This window comes from Natator depressus, chromosome 7 (genome assembly GCF_965152275.1).
Source record: "Natator depressus isolate rNatDep1 chromosome 7, rNatDep2.hap1, whole genome shotgun sequence".
Lineage (NCBI taxonomy): Eukaryota > Metazoa > Chordata > Testudines > Cheloniidae > Natator > Natator depressus.
The window spans coordinates 33,324,565-33,345,902 of NC_134240.1; the positions used below are offsets into that span (position 1 = coordinate 33,324,565).

At 58.1% G+C, this 21,338-nt stretch overlaps 1 protein-coding gene across 1 annotated transcript; it reads right to left on the reverse strand.

Annotated features, from left to right (window-relative positions):
* Positions 1-1,823: 1,823 nt before the first annotated feature.
* MTA2 (metastasis associated 1 family member 2) lies at positions 1,824-20,512 on the reverse strand. The gene is made up of 18 exons (XM_074958075.1): positions 20,357-20,512; positions 17,956-18,023; positions 17,375-17,468; positions 15,378-15,495; positions 14,998-15,061; positions 14,626-14,743; positions 14,332-14,434; positions 14,110-14,209; positions 13,600-13,788; positions 13,245-13,319; positions 13,075-13,133; positions 12,712-12,809; positions 12,386-12,525; positions 11,744-11,972; positions 11,579-11,668; positions 3,457-3,575; positions 3,009-3,157; positions 1,824-2,505 (listed from the first exon to the last, which is right to left on the reverse strand). The coding sequence occupies exons 1-18, from the start codon at positions 20,382-20,384 to the stop codon at positions 2,334-2,336; spliced, it is 2,013 nt and encodes a 670-aa protein (XP_074814176.1). The 5' UTR covers positions 20,385-20,512; the 3' UTR covers positions 1,824-2,333.
* Positions 20,513-21,338: the final 826 nt, after the last annotated feature.

Below are 21,338 nucleotides of genomic sequence, written 5' to 3' on the forward strand. Positions count from 1 at the left end.
TGCTGCACCTTACTTGGCTCTCCCCGCTCCCCAGTGTCTCCACTCTCCACCACAGAAGTAGGACTCCTATCTCAGCAGGGTAACCTTGATCCCACCCCTAGCCCATCATAGCAGCCCTGCCTGCATTTAGCAGCCAGGGAAGAAATCAAGGCTAACTGCACCAGCCATGAACCACAGGCCAAGCTCCAGTGGTGAGATTGCCCAGGGTGGTTCAAACACAGGTTGTGTGGTGAAGGCTCCATGACAGCTGCTGGCACCTGCATCCCCCACACTAGCCTGAATTCCCCACTAGGTGCAGGGGGCCCTGAGGGAATGCCCACCCACCTACCAGATTCTGCTACCTGCCTCAGCCTGCCCTGCCTGGAAGAACCCCATAGGGGAGAGGGACACACTAGGTCTTGATAGGCCTTTCCTCCCTCTTGGAGCATCATGGAGACTTGCAAATTCTAAGCTGCCTAAGACAGGGAAGGACCCCCATTATTCCATTCCCCACCCCTCCTGAGCCTGCCAGTGCCCCTGCCCAGAGCCTGATTGGAGCTGGCATCCTACGGAGGGGAGAGGCCCCATCTTAAAGGCTGGAGCCTGCCATGGGGATGGGTGGAAGGACAGGGACAGCCAGAGAGTCAACCTGCAGAGCATAACCCATGTCTGGTTCTCCACAGGGGATGGCACCTACCCCCTGAAGCCCTGGCTGCTGACACCAGTGGAGACAGCAGAGACAGCAGCTGAGCAGCGATACAACACAGCGCACATGGCCACACAGGCTGTGGTGGGACGTACAGTGGGGGCACTAAAGGGCCGGTTCCGGTGCCTGGACCGGGCAGGGGGGGTGCTCCAGTACAGCCCCCTCAAGGTCTGTCACATCTTTGTGGCTTGCTGTGTCTTGCACAATATGGCTGTGGGGCGGGGCATTGCCATGCCTGAGGGGGTGGAGCTGGGTGCCAGGCAACCTGCCCAGGCTTCTCCCCACCCTGAGCCCCTCTCCCAGGAGTCCCAGTGCCTGCGGCAAGAGCTCATCACCAGCTATTTCAGCTGAGGGGCACCCTGGGCCCCTGACCTACATGCATGTGAACGGGAGATGCAGGGGTTGGAAGCCAGCCCATAGATGTTGGGGGAGTATGTGGTGGTGGAAAGCCAAGGCTCTCTGGGCTGGACTAAGGGGCCGCAGCCCTATTGGAGCCAGCCTCCTCCTCCCCCGCCTTTGGACTGGTGGGGAGCAGGTACCTTCCCTGAGACAGACAAACAGCAAGAGGTTTTGTTTGTGTAGACCTATCCTCACAGGCAGCAGAGGCTAGGATCCTGCTCCTGCAGGAAGCTGACTGAGCTGCTGCAGCCATTTCCCCCAACCCAGCCGCCGCCAGGGGAGGAAGCTGGCCCTCTGGCAGTGCTGGAGAAGATAGAGGGCACTCTCTTGTGTAGCCACACACACATCATAGATGGCCCCCTGGCAACCCTCCCCTGCTAGGACATTAAACTGGCTCCTTGCCCCTGGAGTGTGCCTGATGTTGAGTTGCGCCTCAGAGGGTGGGGCCCAATCACCCTTTGCTTCCTTCCCAACCCCCCGATCCCCCCCAGAAGCTGATCCCAATGCCACCTATCCTCCCCCTCCACGTTGGGACAACAGGGCCCAGCCCCAGGGTGAGATGCAGTCATCTGACCAGCACCAGGTTACCCAAAGGCAGCAGCCCAGCATAAGGAGTCCCCTCCCTTCTCCCAGTAGACCCCATGAAGTGAAGGCTCCATTAATCTCCTGTCCCTCCCCAACCAAGTGAGCCCCCAGCCACCTCCTCCCCCGCCAGCAGCGGGCAGGTGAAGAAAAGGCGTTGGTTTATTTCCTGGTTGCTATAAGAACTGGTTACAGGTTGAGTTAAAAAAACAGACAGATTCTCCTCTCTGATCATGTACAAAACCCAGGCCCGGCTGGGGGGATGGGGAGCCGGGCCCAGCTGTGGGGACGGGCTCAGGGAGCAGGGACGCGGAGCTGTGGCTTGTGGGAAATGAGCAGAGACAGCAGAACCAACACAGGGAAACAAGGAAAGACAAGAAGTAACTGCAGTTGGGGAGAGGGGGCAGACAGAGCCCCTGGCTCCCCACTTCAACCTCCTCCCCCAAGATCCTGACACAAACACCCCAGCCCTGAAGAGGGAGGGGGAGTTTGTGGAAATAAAAAATTTAAAAAAAAAAAAGTGGAAGCCACACCCCTGCACCCCATACCCCTGGGCTGATCCCTCAGGGGGCTGGGGGAGCCATGTGGAACCAGGCGCTGCAGCCCAGCCTGCCACGCACACAGGCTCTGGAGACGGGAGATGCGGCTTTGGGAAGAGGGGCCAGGCTCAGTCCTCCAGGATGATGGGTTCACTGGTGCTGGCAGGGTGGGCCGGGGGCCCCGGCACCAGCGGCGCTACCACAGGCCGTATGGGCAGCGCTGGCTTCACCTTGAGTGGCAGGTTGGGCCTACGGGCAGCTCGGCGCATCTCCAGGTGGGTGAGAGCCTTGCGCAGAGCCCTGCAGGAGACAGACAGCAGGTCAGAGTGGGACAGCCTGCAAGCAGGGGGTCAGGGCCCCTCCAAATACCCCCACAGGCAGCTCTGGGTCTGAACAGGCACAAGCCAGCTAGCTCCTGCTGCCGCAACACACAGAGCCCTCAGCTCGGTGAGGGGCAACAAGTCACAGCAAGAATGAGGCCACAGCCCCTGCCCTCCTCCTGGAGGTTGGTGGCGGGGAGAGAAGAGATGGAATGCCCTTCCCCATTCAAAAACTAGTGGGTTAGAGTGGGGGTGAGACTAAACCCCCCAATTTCCCCCCCATCCAACTGAGAGCTTCAATTCTCCCCCAGTTGGTCTTGGGGTACGCCCCACCCATCCCCTCCCATTACCAAGTGTCCCCTCTGCCTGTCCCCCCATCTGCCATGATTCCCCCATTGCCTGGTGGGACCTGTCCTCCGTGACCTAGTGGCTCCCCTTCCCCCCATTACCTGGGGCCCCCTCTGCCCCGCACCCCCAAGGTACCTGGTGTCCTTAGTGGCCACGAAGACAACAGGGTTGGGGGCATCAGCTGGGTTCAGCTTCTGACGCTTGACAGCTGGCTGGGCACTCGACCGCATCCCCGAGGTCATGGGCCGGCCATTGGCCGAAAACGGGACCCCGCTCCCTGCCACCTGCACCAATCACAGACCAGAGCCATCAGCTGGGCCTTACCACCTCCTCTGCATGGACCCCACCCCCTACACCAATCACAGACCGGAGCCATCAGCTGAGCCCCACCCTCTGTTGGGACCCACTAACCTAACTCCCATGGGATTGCCTGAGCAGCGTCTCCCCTTGGAAGGGGCTCTGGAGCGCAGGCAGGAAGTTCTGACAGCAAGCACCCACCCACGGGTGGGGACCCCCCCAGGTCACTCATGCCATCCCTGCCCCCACCCCACAGTGTGTGTATGTATGTGTGTGTGGCACTCACACTGTCATACGCCCTCTTGCCCACGATGCCGGCCAGGCCCCGGTTCTGGCTCATTTGGTTCCGGTTTATGGGCGTCTTGGTGCCACGTGGCGTTTTTGGTTTCAGAGGGGCCTGCGCAGCTGGAAAACCAGACAGCACCATGAGGATCCCACAGCCTAGTTCACCGCCCTCCCCCATCCCCCACATCCTAACTCTCCATGCACACCCCCACCCCAATATATTAACCAAACACAGCCCTCCCCCACCACAATGCCCCACTGCACCCCCATGAGGATTCCTGCAGGGCTGCACGTCAAACTCCTCTTGGGCATTCCTTTCCTTGCATTAACTGGGGGGCTTGGGGATGGTGGTGTTCATAGGAATTCCCCTCTAAGTGTCTGAGCCCCACAAGCGAGATGGGAATCATTTGCCCAGCGGTGCCTGTTGGGGCCGCGCCAGTGTCCTGCCCCTGTCCATGTTCCCTCTCTGCACACCTAAGGGTATGAAGGACGGTGTGGCCATGACCATCCCTCTGTTCCCTTGTGTGTGCCCCTGCATGGATCTCATCCTAGGTGACTGGCCAGCAGTCCCCCCTCCCAGGTGCCATCAGTGGCCCTCAACAATGATTGGAACATGGCCTTTCTGAACCTGGCTTCTGGGCTCAAAGGCCAGTCTGGGACACAGCTGTGGGCACAGGCCAGTGGGTTACTCCAACAGGAGGGTTCTTGAAACGTGCAGAGGAGGCAGCCTGACCTCTGGCTGAAAAAGCTGTGATACCTGGGGAGAGGGAATGCCTGCCATGTGATAACACTGGAATCCACTGGGGAAACCATTTAGATGGGCTCTGGGAAGAGACCACTTGTCCCTTAGTGGTGCCATTTAATGCAACCAAAAGGCAGGGAGACTGGTCCTTCTAGATAAGAGATCAGGGCCCTAGAGATCTCTCCAGAGTGGAGTTGCTTCTTTTGCCCCAAGAGCAATTGTATTTAGGAAAGAAAATAGGGAAATTCACTCTCTGGATTCAGTGGGAATCTTAAAACAACTTTAGGAGGTAGTCCTGCCACTGCCTGATCTGGATGAAACATCGTATATTGGGGCAGCCAGCGGGCTTGGAGTTTGCCACCTGCTTGGCTGATGGAACGGCCACCAGAAGAGCCACTTTGACAGTAACATGCTGAAGAGAACATGAGCCCTTCCAGGCCTTTATTTGGCTTTTTAACTGTTGGAGGAACAGTAGGGGAGAGAATACACCACATGACTGGACTGGGCTGGCATGCTCTAGCTGTTGCAAGGTGGACCTTGACCGAACTGATCTAAAGTCCACAGAGATTCAGATGCAGACGACAGTCAATCTTGTGACCAGGGCTTTCCAAAGAGCCATGGCTGCATGGAGCTCCCAGACTGAGAATCTTCTCCATTGTGAGAAGTTGGTTCTCCTTGTTGAGGGCTTTAGGCTTGGTAAAATCAGTCCTCAGACTTGCAATGAACAGGCTCTATCAGCAGCCCTTAGCCAGCCAACACAAGCAGGTAGTTAGATGTTTGCGTCTGGATGGAGAATCTGGCCACAATTCTGAGATACTATGTCAGGACAATCAGGTAGTGCTCTTGAAGGCAGAGGTGACATTTAAATGAGATCCAGCAACTAGAGAGACATTTGTACGCAGTCTCATCTCTCCCAGAGACAATGGTTCCCCAATCTGAAGTTGGTCCATCCGAGCACCTCAGTCTGTCCCAGAAGTATCTGGGATTGAGGTCTTTATTGGTGGAAGGATGAAGATGCAGAGCTTCTGTCCACCAGTTTAATGACGATGGTACGAATTGGGACAATGATGTGCATGTCTGTCTTGTAAGGCAATATACCAATCTGAGCCAGTCCTGTGCTGGGGGAGATGAAGCCTGGCTAGCAGCATCATGTCAGAGCAGCCTAAGAGTTGAGAACATGTTTTCACCATGGCTGATTGATTTAATTTGATGTGGGAGGTCACAGAGTTTAAGCCAGGACCACCATGAAAGCATCTAGTCTGACCTCCCGTATAGCACAGACTACTCAACCCCACCCCATTAACTCAGGCTATTGGGCTCAATAACCTGGATTAGACTAAGTATTACAGCCCTCTGGGGACTAAACTAGTATGTGCCACAGGCAGAGGCTAGGGGGGAGCAAAGTGCACCACTGCTTGAGGCCCCTGCAATGGCCGATGATTGTCTGGGGAAATCTCTCCTCAGGAAGGTACACCACTGATGAACCGGGAGTCAATCAGAGCTACTATAAACCATCTGGGGTAGGATGATTTGCTGGAGTTTATCATCATCAAGACAAGAGAAATTCCAGAGGCCTGGAAGAGGGAAAATATAGTACCAATCTATAAAAAAGGGAATAAGGACAACCTGGGGAATTACAGACCACTCAGCATAACTTCAGTAGCCGAAAAGATAATGGAGCAAATAATTAAGCAATCAATTTGCAAACACCTAGAAGATAATAAGGTGATAAATTACAATCAGCATGGATTTGTCAAGAACAAATCCTGTCAAACCAACCTAATAGTTTTCTTTGACAAGGTAACAAGCCTTGTGGATAGTGAGGAAGCGGTAGATGCAATATATCTTGACTTTAGTAAGGCTTTTGATACTGTTGTGCGTGACCGTCTCATGAACAATCTAGGGAAATATAACCTAAATCAGGGGTCAGCAAACTTTCAGAAGTGGTGTGTCGAGTCTTCATTTACTCACTTTAATTTAAGGTTTCGCGTGCCAGTAATACATGTTAACGTTTTTTAGAAGGTCTCTCTCTATAAGTCTATATATTATATAACTAAACTATTGTCGTATGTAAAGTAAACAAGGTTTTCAAAATGTTTAAGAAGCTTCATTCAAAATTAAATTAAAATGTTGATCTTACACCGCTGTCCCGCTCAGCCCGCTGCCGGCCTGTGGTTCTGTTCACCTAGGCCAGCAGCGGGCTGAGTGGGGCCTGCGGCCGGGACCCCAGCTGGCAAGGGGCCGGCAGCCAGAACCCCAGACCGGCAGTGGACTGAGTGGCTCAGCCCGCTGCCACTCAGCCCGTTGCCAGTCTGGGGTTCCGTCTGCCGGCTCCTGCCAGCCAGGGTCCCGGTTGCCGGCCCCGCTCAGCCCTCTGCCAGTCTGGGGTCCCGGCCCTGTCCACATAGAGTAGATACCTACCTTCTCCCTGGTTCTAGCCATTCCCTTCCTCTCTCTGCACTGAGATGAGGGTGGGAGTGTGCTGAGAACAGGGCTGGGGGTGAAGGAGCAGGCTGGGGGTTGGGGTGCAGGGTCTGGCCAGGAGCTAGAATGAGGGAGGGGCTCAGGGTTGGGGCAGGAGGTTTGGGTGTGGAGTGCTTACCTGGGCAGTTCCCATTTGGTTTGAGGGGTGCAGGTGGGAATGGGGGCACGTGCAGGAGCTCCCGTGTGGTGCTCAGGGTGGGGTGGAGATGTGGGGGGCGCAAGAGTCAGGGCAAGGGGCTGGGGTTGTGCGGGGGGGGAGGGGGTGCAGGAGTCAGGGCAGAGGGCTGGGGGGGTGGGCTGGGGTTGTAGGGGTGCTACCAGCCCCCTGCCCTGAGTGACTCATGACAGGGGGCTGGAGGGGATATACTGATTCCACCCCCTTCCCTGAGGTCTCCAGAGCAGAGAACGCGCTACGGCTCCGCTTCTCCCCCTCCATAGCAAGGGCCGTCAGCTGATTGGCGGCAGGGAGGAAGAGGAGGAGGGGCAGGAACCCAGCACACTGGGGGAAGAGGCGGGGGGAGGGGGAAGTTTGCCTGCCCTGCAAGGAGAGAGCGGTGGGCAGGGGGCGGAGAAGAGCAGGCCGGGCCGGGCAGGATTTTTAATGGCACACTGCTGTCTGCCGGGATCCCCGGCAGACAGCAGCGTGCCATTAAAAATTGGCTTACGTGCCATCTTTGGCATGTGTGCCATAGGTTGCCAACCCCTGACCTAAAATGGAGCTACTATAAGGTGGGTGCATAACCGGTTGGAAAACAGCTCCCAGAGAGTAGTTATCAGTGGTTCACAGTCAAGCTGGAAGGGCATAACAAGAGGGGTCCTGCAGGGATCAGGTCTGGGTCCGGTTCTGTTCAATATCTTCATCAATGATTTAGATAATGGCATAGAGAGTACACTTATAAAGTTTGCACACAATACCAAGCTAGGAGGGGTTGCAAGTGCTTTCGACGATAGGACTGAAATTCAAAATGATCTGGACAACTGCTCTGAAGTACGTAGGATGAAATTCAATAAGGACAAATACAAAGTACTCCACTTAGGAAGGAACAATCAGTTGCACACATACAAAATGGGAAATGACTGCCTCGGAAGGAGTACTGCAGAAAGGGATCTGGGGGGGTCATAGGTGATCATAAGCTAAATATGAGTCAACAATGTAATATTGCAAAAAAGGAAAACATCCTTCTGGGATGTATTAGCAGGAGTGTTGTAAGCAAGACATGAGAAGTAACTGTTCCTCTCTACTCCGTGCTCATAAGGCCTCAGCTGGAATACTGTATCCAGTTCTGGGCACCACATTTCAGGAAACGTGGACAAACTGGAGAAAGTCCAGAGAAGAGCAACAAAAATGATTAAATGTCTAGAAAACATGACCTATGAGGGAAGACTGAAAAAATTAGGTTTGTTTAGTCTGGAGAAGACAGGGACGGACGGACATGATAACAGTGTTCAAGTACATAAAAGGTTGTTGCAAGGAGGAGGGAGGTAAATTGTTCTTGTTAACTGCAGAGGATAGGCCAAGAAGCAATGGGCTTAAATTGCAGCAAGGGAGGTTTAGGTTGGACATTAGGAAAAACTGCTTGGCAGGGTGGTTAAGCACTGGAGCAAATTGCCTAGGGAGGCTGTAGAATCTCCATCATTGGAGATTTTTAAGAGCAGGTTAGACAAACACTTGTCAGGGATGGTCTAGTTATTACTTAGTCCTACCTTGAGTGCAGGGGACTGGACTAGATGACCTAGTAAATTCCCTTCCAGTTAGTTCTATAAGGTCGAGTTTCTTGAACAGGCCAAGGACAGAATCTAGGGAGACTTCCTGATGGGGCTGCCTAGACATCCATGCTCTGTATCTTCAGATGCATGGCCGCCACCAGCTACTTTGTGAAGACTCTTGGTCCTCTGGAGAGACCAAAGGTCAGCACCTTGCAGTGATAATGGTTGTCCCCCTACTGTCAGTCAGAGGCACTTCCATAGCACAATCACTCTAGCCCACAGGAAGGGCGCATCCTGTAAGTCTGGAACCACAAACCAGCCTTGAGCCTGTAACGAAGGGATGAGGGATCTGAGCGTTGCCATCCAGGAAGGTGCATGTGTGTCTGTTCGGTCTTCTCAAGTTGAGGATGGGATATGGACCCCCTTTTTTCTTGGAATAAAGAACTATCAGGAGTAGAAATCTCTTCCCTGCTCCTAGGCAAAGCAGGGAGGCCACTTGCAATTGGTTTTCATGAGAAGGGTCTCTGGAGAGGGATAGGAAAGGGGGCAGAGACTGGAATGGGAGTTACCCTGGGAGAGGACTTATTAGTACCCCTTGGTCAGTTATTACTCCACTCCACATCAGAGTGAATAAAGGGGGCATCCCAAGATAAGGTTGGGGAAAGCAGCTCTGGATTGTGACCCTTGACCTGTGTGTCGAACTGCTCCCTAGACAATGAAGTTAGGATGGCTAGTGGTGGACGAGAAAACCTAGGCTGTCACTGCAAGAAGACAGCTGTTCCGGCTTCCTTCGGGAGGCCGGGGTGCAAATGCCCAATGATCGCAGCAGGTCTCTGGAACCGTCCAGGGAATGTAGAGCATCGTAGTACAGGGGCTAAATATCTCTTGAACAGACGCTCTGAAATGGTGTTCTGCAACTCCTTTGGGACACTTGGTGCCTGTAGCCATGTGGTGACTGCCACAGCCATGGATCTAGCTGCATATCCAAAGCACCAATGGCTGCTTGGACAGATGTTTGCACCAGTGACAGATGTTATTGCCTTTAGATACTGTCTATCCTCTTAAATTCTACTGATAAAGGGAGCTACTTTCTCCTAAGTTAGAGTCCAACTCAGAATAGTGCTTGGTAATTTGCTATCTGTACATGGGGCAAGGCAGAGGAATAGCTTTTCTACCCCAGAGAGGTCGACCTTTCTATCCGGGGTTTTGTCTTTCAGAGTAGACATCAGTGGACCACGTTGTCTGTCTCTCTCCTTCCGAGACCACCAGGGATCCAGGGACCAGGTGGGAGCAGAACTTCTCAGCTCCCTTCTGCAGAACTTGACCTCTCTTTTCTCTGTTTGCTTTGAAGTTCGGGTGAAGGTACCCAGGGGCTTCCAGAGATCTGTGGCTGGCTCCACTGTGCCCTTCCCAACTGGCATCACCATCCTGCCCAGAGCAGAATTGTCGAATAGTCTGGGGGACGAGGGGTCTTGGATCATTGAGGTCTCAGTTTCTAGGGCATCAGAGTCTGAGTAATCTGCTCCTGAAATACTCTGTAGGCATCCAGAGCAGAGACCGCTGCATCAAGTGAGACAAAGAGGGATCTATAGGAGAGGTTGGGGACACTGCTCCTCAGTTTCAGGACCTGTCTCTCCCTCCTCTGCAGGATGTTCTTCCTCATCTCTAACCCTTCAAGCGTCTCACGGCCAAGGGATCTGGGTCGTCTCTCAAGGAGGCCTTGTAGTCAAAGCTGCAGGAGAGTGGAACATTCTCTGCTTGCCAGTGTGCTAGAGGGAGAGCCACTTCTGGAGGATTTTCAGAGCAGAGCCCAGTACTGCCACTGTGGAGAGCTGTAAGAGTGGGGCTGGTCAGACCACTGCCATGGAGGTGGGTGCCAGAGAACAGACCAGTGCTCTGAAACAAGTGGTGCTCACTGGAGAGGAACCCTTCTCAGAGCCCGGTATATGGGCAGGAGGAAGTGGTGTGGTCTGGAGAGGGAGAGGAGATTTCCTGTGACAGCAGCGTGACATCTTGACCGGTGTGTCAGTACAGCTGTTGAAGACTGTTCTGTGTGTAGCATCCTTGGGACCAGAGAAGTAGCAACTCCCAACACCAGAAACTATTGGAGTCTATCACTGGTGCCGACAGTTCCAGTGCTGACAAATCTGTCATTTTAGTACCACACACGGGTGATGGACCACTCGATTCCTTGTCACTTGCCCCTGGATTCTGAGAGGGAGGGAACCGAAGGCCAAGGACTTTTCTTAGGCCTCTCGGTACCTCCTGGTTCAGGGAAGGTAGATTGGTGCCTGGAGCCATGTGTGGTCTGGTGTTCTGGGCAATTCTGCCTCAGAAGGGAGGACATAGTACCAGTTGTCAGCATTGGAACAGCCAGTGATGCCAAGCTGACTTTTGGCAGCTGTGGCTGGCCCATTGGTACCATTTCAGATTCCCCCCAATGGTACTGGTCTCAGGAGCTGCATCCCAGCTGCCAGCAGCATTGACTGCCAGGGACTTGAAGTGGAAGGTCTTGCGTGGAGCCTGATATCTGGGGTTCTTTTGGGTTCAAAGCACCCCCAACTGCTCCAGAAGGAAGCATTTCAGCCAAGTGTCCCTGATTGTCTTGTTGACAAGAAGGACCAGTAGAGTGCACCAATTAGATACAGGCCTTGCCTAGGCAGACAGTTAAGGGCCATGTCCATGGGAAAGGGGAACACACACAGGATGGAAAGCCTGAGGGCCTTCAATCCACAAAGCACCGAAGAAAAATAAGGAACTTGGGAGGAGTGGGGAGGGGATCGCTGAGAAAACTAAGGGAAAAAAGTATTTAAGGGATTAACGTGACCTACCTACCACTAGGAAACATGCCGAACGCAGCAGGCAGTCACAGCCTGGCTCCATCTCACTGCCAGGGGCAGCAAGAGGAACTGAGGGATGGTTGCATCCACTCTGCCCTTTATGCCAGGGGCATGCAGATGCACCTAGAGTGGGATCCTCAGACAAGCACTCAAAGACAGTGGAGCAACAGCCCTGTTCAAGTGGAGAGCAGTGCTGTCCGGTCAATGGGGTCTGAGGAGTTACCCCCATCCCAAGGGGGAAAGGGCTGGTGTGGGGCATGGGGAGCCAGGCAGGTGTGGGGCTGAGGCCTCAGTCCTCCCAAGCTGGGCTCTCCCTGCTGTGCCTAGAGCTCTGTGCCCGAGACCCTTACCCAGCTCCTTGACGATGGTGGCCAGTGGCAGCCGCACCAGGGGGTGAATCTTCAGGGGGGTCTTGGCTGCCTTGGGTAGCCGGATAGAGCCTATGGAAGGAAGCAGAGAGCAGGTGTGAGATGGGGGAGCCCATGATGTCCTCCCTCCCAGCCCTGCACACGTACACTCAGCCTTGATGGCGTTGGCATTGATAGGGGCATAGGGGCGCCGGGCAGCACGGCGTGGCTGCAGGATGTCGCGACACATGCGGCGGGCAATGCGGGTCAGCTTGGTGGTCTGCAGCAGGAAGGTCTGGCGGTTCTTGGCCAGCAGCTTGGCCCGGTTGGCGCTGGTTGTGTAGGGAGAAAGGCTCTGGGCTTCAGGCCTTGACATGTGGCCCCTGGAGTGCGGCTCCTGTGACACAGAAGGGTAGGTGGGTCAGGGCCCAGCATGGGACACTGGGAGAGCCTGGGGGCAGGGACACAACCCAGCACAGGTGAGACAGAGGAGTCCAAGGCTCAGTGCTGGCAGTTCCCAGATCTCACCCTGTGGGGTATGCACCCCCCTCGGACCACAAGGAATGAGGGCCTCCCCAGTGTAGCCTAACACCTCTGCCCCCCACACCCAGCCCCCAACGCAGGCATTAACCATGGATGGCTGCACCCATCCCCATCCACTCCAGCAGGCATTACCGAGGCACTGCATGCAGCTCCCTGCATGCCTATGCCCCCAGGCAGGGATTGCCACAACACTATCAGTGCCCTGCATGCCCAGCCCCTGGGAGGTGTTACCGTGGTGCCATGCCCATGCCCCTCAGCAGGCATTACCGTGGCGCTGCGGGCGGCTCCCTCCAGCTGCGTCGGGGTCTTCAGCCCCCCGTATTTCTTCCAGTAGATCCAGCAGGAGGCACAAAGGCGGCACTGCATGTTGGGCGGGCCCCAGGCATACCACTGTGCTGACTGGGTGGCTGAGGGCGAGGAGAGACTGCAGCATTAGGGGAAGGGGACTCCACAGCTGAGCAACCCGCTGGCAGGCAGGCCCAGGGACCCGTCCCCCTCTCCTGGGACAAGATCCATGGCAGCAGTCAGGGCCCTCCATCCCCAGGACTGGGCACAGACACCCCCACCCCTTGGAGCCCCACATCAGCACTCACTGTGGCAGCTCTCGCAGGTCAGCCCCTTCTGGAAGCCAGCCCCGTTCATGCCAGGCTTGGAGCCCACCGAGATGATCTGATTGGGGTTAGGTTTAGTGCTGCCAGGGGAGAAGAGACGATGTCACACCCAACTCCAGCTCCAGCCCCGCCCACCTAGGGGGAGGGCAGGTGGCCTGCTCTCCACAGCACATGGGACAGGCCCCTTTTATCCCAGCCCTCCACTAGAAGGGGACATAGCCCCTCCCCCAGGCCTAGCCTCTGGTCCTAGCTCCCCCACATGCTCACACTGGGGGCAGGGGGTGACCCCCCTCTCCCCCATGCTCACACTCGGCTGAGGTGACCCCCCCCCCCCGCCATACTTACTAGGTAGGGATGTAGACCTGCTTCAGTTTGCTGTCAGCTTCAGCTGCCTTCAACCTTTTCTGCAAACAGAGACACAGCCTAAGCAGGGGAGGAAACACGGCCCTATCACTCGCCCCCGGCAGGAGCAAGGCGCAGCCCCAGAGCCCCCCCACCTCCTGGGCCTAGCTCACCTGCTGGATGTAGCGGTCGGTAGTTTTCCACATGTAGTAGAACTGCACGATGCTGGCCAGGGACTTCCAGGGCAGCTGCAAGGGCCACAGAGGTGGTCAGACAGCACCAGGAAAGCCCCACACACCCAGCCCCAGGAGGCATGGGGTGGGAGGGAGACAGCAGTGCCGCAGCAACCCCCGCCCACCCGAGCCAGTGCAGGATCAATCTCCAGGGCTCCCAGCCCCTCTCCTGGGTTCATATCCCCCCACAAGATGGAGCAGTCCAGTGCGGGTGCCTGGGAGGTTCTTACAACCCCCACAAAGGAGGGACTTAGAGCTGGTCCCAGGCGGATCCCTCCCCTCCATCCCCACTCACGAAGTCCTGTCGGATGTCATTGAAGTCCTTGCCGTACTTCTCCAGCGCCTCCTCAAAGAGCATGGCCTCTGAGGCTGACCACTCCTCCATCTCGTCACGGCACAACACTGGGCCCCCCTGGGGCACCAGCGTCGACATGGCCTTGGCCAGGTCATAGCCATTCCGCTGCAGTGTGTCCATGGCGTGGAACTGCAGGAAAGGGGGCTGTCAGCAGGCTGTTGCTCCTTGCTGCTGGGAGACACACGAGGCCCGGAGCCACCACCCCAGCACCCCGTAAGAGGAGTGCAATGTTCCCCAGGGGTTACGTCTCTCAACCCTTGGGGCAGGGGGCAACCCAAGTCCCCCAGCTTTGAGTCAGGACGGTTGAGGCAGCTCCAGAAGCCCCCGTAACATCCAGTGAGTCACCTTGGGCCGTAGGGGCCCCGCCAGCGGGGAGAGGGACACCCCACAAATGGACTGTAGAACTCACACAACACACAGCCTGTTCCGTGCCCCCCATCTCCCTCTCACCAGCGTAATATCCCGGGAGGCGGCGGCTGCACTCATGTGCAGACTGGGCTGCCGGATGGAGCTGCTGCAATCCAGAGCTCGAGCAAAGGTCCCGACGGCCCTGGGGAGGGACACAGGTTAGCAACGACCCAGAGCCCAAGGGGGGCCCACGTGAACCAAGAGACCCCAACCCCCCCAGTCCATTGAGCACCATGCCCCCCGTCTCCCCAGCTGGCGTCTCACCGAGCCACCACCAAGAATTGGTCGATCTGCCGGTCAGTCAGTGGGTTGTCAGGGTCCCAGACCTTCATCTCCATCTTCTGCTGGTTCCGATTGTCTGACTCGCCTATGGGGAGGGGCCAGTCAGAAAAGACGATGTTGCATCTCTTCCCCCCTCCACCCTGAAAGAGGGGCAGGCAAGGCACACAGCTCCCCTAGGGCATTGAGGACCTCCCCCCGGGTCGCGGCTCCCCCAAAGAGCAAGGCTGACCTCCCCCAGGGGCACAGATCAGTCCAGGAGATACCCTCTCCCATCACCTTCAGCCAGCCGGTCAGGGATCTCAGCTTGGTACTTGCAGCCGACCCGGATCTCCCCCTGGTCGGCCAGAAGCGTCTTCTGGACAGGATCAAAGACCAGCGAGTAGAAGAAGCAGTCCTGGGGGAGGGGCAGAGGGGTGAGGCAGGGCACCCCAGCAGACTGGCCTCCCCCAACCCTGCTCCACCCAGAAACAGCTCTTCCCATCCCCACAAGAGAGAGCTCTGCCCTGGTTTCAACCCTTCTCACCTGCAGCCAGGCCAGGGTGCAAGTCCTCCTTCCTCCCTGCCCCCAACCCCTGACCAGTTCCAGGGGGCCGATCACAGCCCCTCAACCCATGCAGGCCAAGCCCCTCCACAGGCCCAGCTCCTCACCTCCTTCTCCAGGTACTGGCTGAGGATGTCAGTCTCGTTGAGCAGCGTGACGCTGCATTTCCCCCTGCAGGGACCAAGAACAGGGCACATCACAGGCTGGCCCCATGGCTCCCCATGCCCCGGATCGGGGCCCTGAGGGATCCCCACATCCCGCCGGACCCAGCAGCAGCAGCAGCACAGAGCCAGCCCTGAAGAGCTGCTGCTCCGGGCTCACACCCCTCCCTGTGCAGCGGGCCTGGTGCTGGGCCGCCCCAGAGGACACAGAGTCGGGAGATGGCAACAGGGAGGCACAAAACCCAGGATAAGGCCCCCCAGGCCGAGGAAGGCCCCTCCCTCAGAAGAGCCCTAGCCCCTGTGCCCAGCAGAGCTCCCCCACGCACCGTATGTGGGTGGCTGGCAGTGACTCAAACTGGCGCGACAGGAAGAGCTCGCGATGCTTCAGCTGGTGCCGCTGCTGCTCGGACACCCCTGGCTGCTTCGACTCCTCCTCAAACTCGCCTGTGGCAGGACACGAGGGTCAGGGGCTCCCAGCCTCACCACCTCCACCCCCGACAGAGAGCCCCCAGCCCCACCACCGTCCCCTGACAGAGCGCCCCCACAGAGCCCCCAGCCACCCCTCCCCCGACGGAGAGCCCCCAGTCTTACCACTTCCCCCCCGACAGAGAGCTCCCACAGAGCCCCCAGCCCCACCACTGTCTCAGGAGCAAAGCCCTGCTGCTCCCATCACCCACTCTATCCCCCAGGAGCAGAGAGTACTGCCCTACCCCCGCATTCAGCCCCCAGGCTGAATCCTCCCCTTCCTACCACCTCCACAGCTTCACAGCACACCACCCTGCCAAGAACAGGGCAACCCCCAGGATTAACTGTCCCCTCCCTGCCGGGGAGCACCCATAACTCCCCCTGGAGCAGAGCACCTGCCTGGGGTTAACCTTTCCCGTGCTGAAAAGCAGAGTGTCCCCCCCTCCCCAATAACCCCCGGAACACAGCGCGGCCTTAGGTTAACCCCTGCCCGCTGTCCAAGAGCAGAATGCACCCCCCCCCAGAACCCTCCCCCCAGCAAAGCACGCTGCCCCCTATCCTCAGAGGCCCATCCCCCACTCCCCACAGCAGGAAGTGGCCAAGCTGCACCACTGCCAAAAAGCTCATTGTTCTCCCAGCCCCACTGTCTCCAGCACTTGGCAGCAGCCCAGTGAGGGACGGCACTGATTCCACCCCTGCTCATGTGTTCAGGAAGCCCTGTGGGGTGGGGGCAGGGTAGGTGGGGGCAGCCCCCTGGGACCCAGTCCCACTCCTCACCCACCCCACTGGGGCAGAGTCAAGGGTGGCCCCCACCGAACAGGCCCGGAAACCCCAAGCCCAGGCGAGCAGCTAGCACAGGCCCCAACCGGAAGAGCTCCCACGGCCTGTTAACCCTGCACTGCCCATGGCCTCCATGCTGCACCAGCCTCATACATGAGGCACTAGGGAGAGCTGGGCAAGTTCCACCCTTGGCACCTCTCACTCCAGACCCACAGTCCTCTGCTATGGCACCCCTCACCCACAGCTCTGCTGGTGCCCCTCACTCCCAATCTGCAGCCCCCTGCTACCCCAGCTCTGGGCTGGGAAATGAACTAACATACCCCAACACACACTCACACACACCCTAGGCTCGGTCTCTACAGTCGCATTTGCTAATTGTGTGTTTGACACCAGTGCTCTTGGGGAGAAAGGTCAAAGTCTTGGCACCTGCAAGACCCTTCACAGACCCTTGGGCACTGCCCAGTGCAGGGTGAATAGGCGTGAGACAAGGAGGAGGAGGATGTGGGACCCAGACTATACTGTGTGCTAGGGGGCTCATCACCCCAGAGACACTCCCTGTCCCAAACCACAAATTACAAGGATTAGTGCCACTCTTACCCAGTGCCTGTAGCCTAGGCGGAGGGGAGGGGAGGGAGGAGACGGGGCTGGGGAAGGAACTGGCAGCTCTCCTAGCCAGGCAGGCAGGGAGCTGCCCAGGGAGGGGCAGGCGGGGCGGCCTTTCACCCACAAGCTCTAGGCGGCAGCAGATCTGCAGCATGTCTGCCCTGCATCATAGGCATGGGGCCATAATCTTCCCCCAACCAGCCCCACCCCACACATGCCCCACTGCCCCCCAATAGGCCACACACACACATCCCAATGGCCAAGACTCCTCAACTGAGACAGATCCACTGCTCCCCAACAACCCCATGCATGCCCCTACTACTTCATCCCCAAAGACAGACCCACCCCCTGCTAGCCTGAGACAGACCTAATAACCCCCCAAGATCTCTACCCCACTCCATGCACCCCCTGAGACAGACCCCCCAGAGGCCCCGGGCCTGCCAGCAGGGCTATGGGGATGGGCCCCAGCACTCACGAGCGTTGCTGTCAGCCAGGCTGTTGAGGCTGCTGGAGATATCCCGGCGCCGGAAGAGACACACCACCTTGGCCTCCACATTGCCATTGGCTGTCTGGGGATGAGAGCAGGACGCTGCCTGAGGGGAGGAGCTGGCACTGCTGTTCCCCTGGGAGTTGCTCCTCACCACCCCCACGCCCTGGACACAGCACTCGGTGCAGCCTCCCAGGTGGGGCACCGAGGCAACCGCCAGGTGTTCCCACCTCCCTCCTGTACTTACAAATGGCAGGCTCAGAGAGGCTGCGGTGCCCTCAGGTGCAACCTTGCAATCTGGCCAATGGGTCCCTCCTGTAGAGAGGGGTATGGCTACAAATCCCCAAAGGTGGTGGGGGAGGGGGTCTGGCTGTGGCTCTCTGGTGTGAGAGGGGGTACGGATGTCTAGCTCTGGTCCTGCAGCCCGAGGGAGGTGGAGGGGGTGGGTCTCAGGTGCACAGCTGGTGGGGGTGAGCATACAGGTACTGGCTATGGTTCTGTAGCCCTAACGGGTGCGTGCAGGAGATGGGGTGGGGGGTGTCTCTGGGTGTGGTCCCATGGCCGCTGACCTTGTTGAGCTCCTCGATGCGCCGGACGAGGTAGGGGTTACTGGAGGAATTCTCAAAATAGACATAATCTGCAGAGAGAATTGAGACCAAAGCCGTCAGAGGGAAATCAGGAGAACAGGCAGGCACCCAGGAAGGAGAGGCTGAATGCTCAGAACCATCAAACGAGCCACCCATCCCCACGGGGGCACACCACCACCTTCATTCTCCACCCCAGTGCCACCTTCTCCCAATGGGGCATTCATCTCCTCCCCCATGGGGCTGCCTCACCTAGACTGCCCCAACTGTTTCATACTCGCCTGCCAAGCACCCTGTGTATCCATGGGGTTTCCTGCCCCCACCCTAAGCCAAGCCCTGAAACAGCAGTAGCCAGGCAGCCCCCAAAGGGGGAGTTCCTCTCCCAATCTCCATCTCACCAGGCAATACAGCAGCAGGCACCAACACATTCCTCCCATCCGCAGCCACTTGCCGACATGGGCAACATTGCCCAGGCTGCAGCATCCCAGAGCAGGGGCCAAGTTCCTACCCCACCCCCTGTAGCACCCAGACCCCCCCCCGCCCCCCGCCACTCCCAGCCAGGCATCAGGCAGCACCCCCATGCTGGCACCACCTGCCAAACATCTGCATGGATAGGACCCAGACTAAGGGCAGCACTGCCAGTGCCTGGTGATAGGTTCCAGCCTGGAACAGCAATAGCTAGGCCTGGGCAGCATTTACCAGGCTCGGGAGGTAGCTGAGCCACAGTGCCCAGGCAGTGGAGCAGCCAGGTACTGGTGTGGGCACAACGCTGCAAGGATAGGAGGAGACAGCCCGCCACCCCCACCCCTCAAAGTAGTACAACAACAAGAGGATCTCAGTGTGAGATCAGACCCCCCTCGTGGGACACACCCCAGAGTCAGCACAAGGGGAAGACGTTATAAAATAGAGCCATCAGGAAGGAGAGACCCTTCCCCCAAAGTGCCACTCCTCAAGTGCAGCACCAATGCCCCCAGGCTCCTCAGCACATGCTCAAACGCAGGGACCAGGGAACCGATCTCCTAGGCAGCTCGGCCCCTGAAGTGCCCTAAATCAGATCCCCCAACCCCCTGACCTCCTCAACCAGATTCCACACAAGCCACCCCCAACTGCTCTAAAATGAGATGTTGCACAACTGTCCCCACCTTCCAACCCACTCCCCAACTGCTCCACACACCACCCCCATAACCAGACCCCCAAACTACCACACACAACATCCCCCAACCAGGCCTCCCCCTCCCATAGCCCATAATCCACTCCCAACAGCCCCAAAACTACATACACCTCACCCAGCCCTCGAAACCCACCCTACACAACCCACACCCCCAAACTGCCCCACACATAACCTGCCCCCCTGGCCTCCCCACAACAAGATCCCCCCAGACTCTTCTCCCAAACACCTCACACCCCACTTGGTCAACTGCTCCATGTACACCCCACAAAAACTACTGACCACATATAAACACCTCACTGACCCCCATTCCCCAATTGCTCCCCCACCAGCCATACCCACAGCTCACCAAGTCCTGTACTCCATATAAACCAGCTCACTGCCCTGGACCCCCTATGGGCCCCACACCCGGTGAATTCCCTTACCCCATGTAACCAAACTTGCTGCCCCCTCAAGGATTCCCTCCACCCCAAAACCTGCCAGCTCCCCCCACAACCTACCTCATCCCCAAATAACCAGCCCAACCCACCAGCCACTACCCCAAGTGCCCTATTTCCCCACAGCCCCTGAACTTCTTCACACCATGCCACCAGCTCACTACACCAGACTCCCCTGCCCCCACATAACTAGCCCATCATCCCTTACCCCCATTGTCCACCTCCCCCCCAACCGCCCCATGGCCTCCAGAGCCCGTGAACACCCCATACCTGATGAAACCACCTCCCTAACCACAGCGCCGCCACCCTATAACAACCCCCCAACCCCCACACAACAAACCCGCTCCTCGCCACCCCCCACACAGCCTGTTCCCTGTGGGTCAGCCCCCTCCGCGACACAGGGGTGCAGCATGTGGGGGGGAGAACAACCTCTTCCTCTAGGGCACTAAGCGGGCATCCTCCCCCCACCGTCCATAACCCCCGCCAGGATCTCCCAGCCCCCCCAATCCGCTAGTGCCGGGGACACACCGCCCCCCCCGGCCCCGCTTCCCCCCACTCTGACACCTCCGGCCCAGCCACTGCCCCGCAGCGCCACCCTCCTGGGGGCGCCCCAGCACCGCCCCGCTCCCTCAGCCCCCGCGGCTCCCCGCACTCACCGCCCAGCCCCCCCCGGCCCCGCACTCGGGCCCCCCACTCACGCCCCCCCCCGGCCCCGCACTCGGGCCCCCCACTCACGCCCCCCCCCCGGCCCCGTCCAGTTCAGCCCCGGCCCCAGACTCACCCCCCACCCGGTACATATTGGCCGCCATGGCCCCGCCACGCGATGGGGGAAGGGGGGGGGTTTCCGTCCGGCTCCGCTCGGGCCCTCGCTAGCCCCGCTCCCGGCCGCTCTTCATCTCCTCCCGCTTCACCGCGCCGCCACCGCCGCCGCCGCCTCCTCCTCCTCACGCAAGGCCGGGGCCAGGCGGCTTCGGGCGCCTCCGGCCACACTTCGGGGATCTCCGGGAAAGGATCGGGGAGGCTCGGAAATATCCGAGGCGGCTTCGGGACGAAATCGGGTCTCTCCGGAAATGTTCGGCTCTTTCCGGAAACACCTGCAGAAGCTTCGGGCACCGCCGACGACAGCCTCCCGGCGATCGGGTCCTTCCGGCCACTGATTCCTGTCCTGATGGCCGAAGCCGGGCAGAACTTCGGGCCTTGCCGGAGACCTTCGGATAAATCCGGAGACTGCAGCATTCGGCTATTTCCGGACAGAGACTTCCCCGCTCGGGCCTTTCCGGAGGGAGACCCCAGCGTAGGGTTTTTAACCTTTTCCTCTTCGATGGGCTCTGCAGCGAGGCTGCCCCTGGAACAAGGGGCAATTCCCAGCAGCCTCAACCGCATGAGGGTTATTTGCATACACGTACATATGCAAATTTACAGCTGTGCAGCCCAAAATAGTCACTAATTTACCCCTTACACCCAGGAATTCATTGATTGCAGGGGGATCCTGCATCCAAAGGTGAGATGCAGCCACCTCTGGGGTGGGGCACTATTGCACTAATTCCAGTGTCCTGCCATGTAGGAATGACAGAGCCCCAGCAGAGAGGCGGAGATGTTCTCTCTGTATCCCACTAGACCTGGGGAGCTAAATCCCTTATTTCCCTCTCCCCCAACTCTGGAACCAAAGCCTCAGAACGCTCCCCCCTCCCCCACATCCTCAGGGCGGTGTTAACAGTGATCCCTGCACTGTGGCATCCTAACGCAGGCTAGCCCCACCCTCT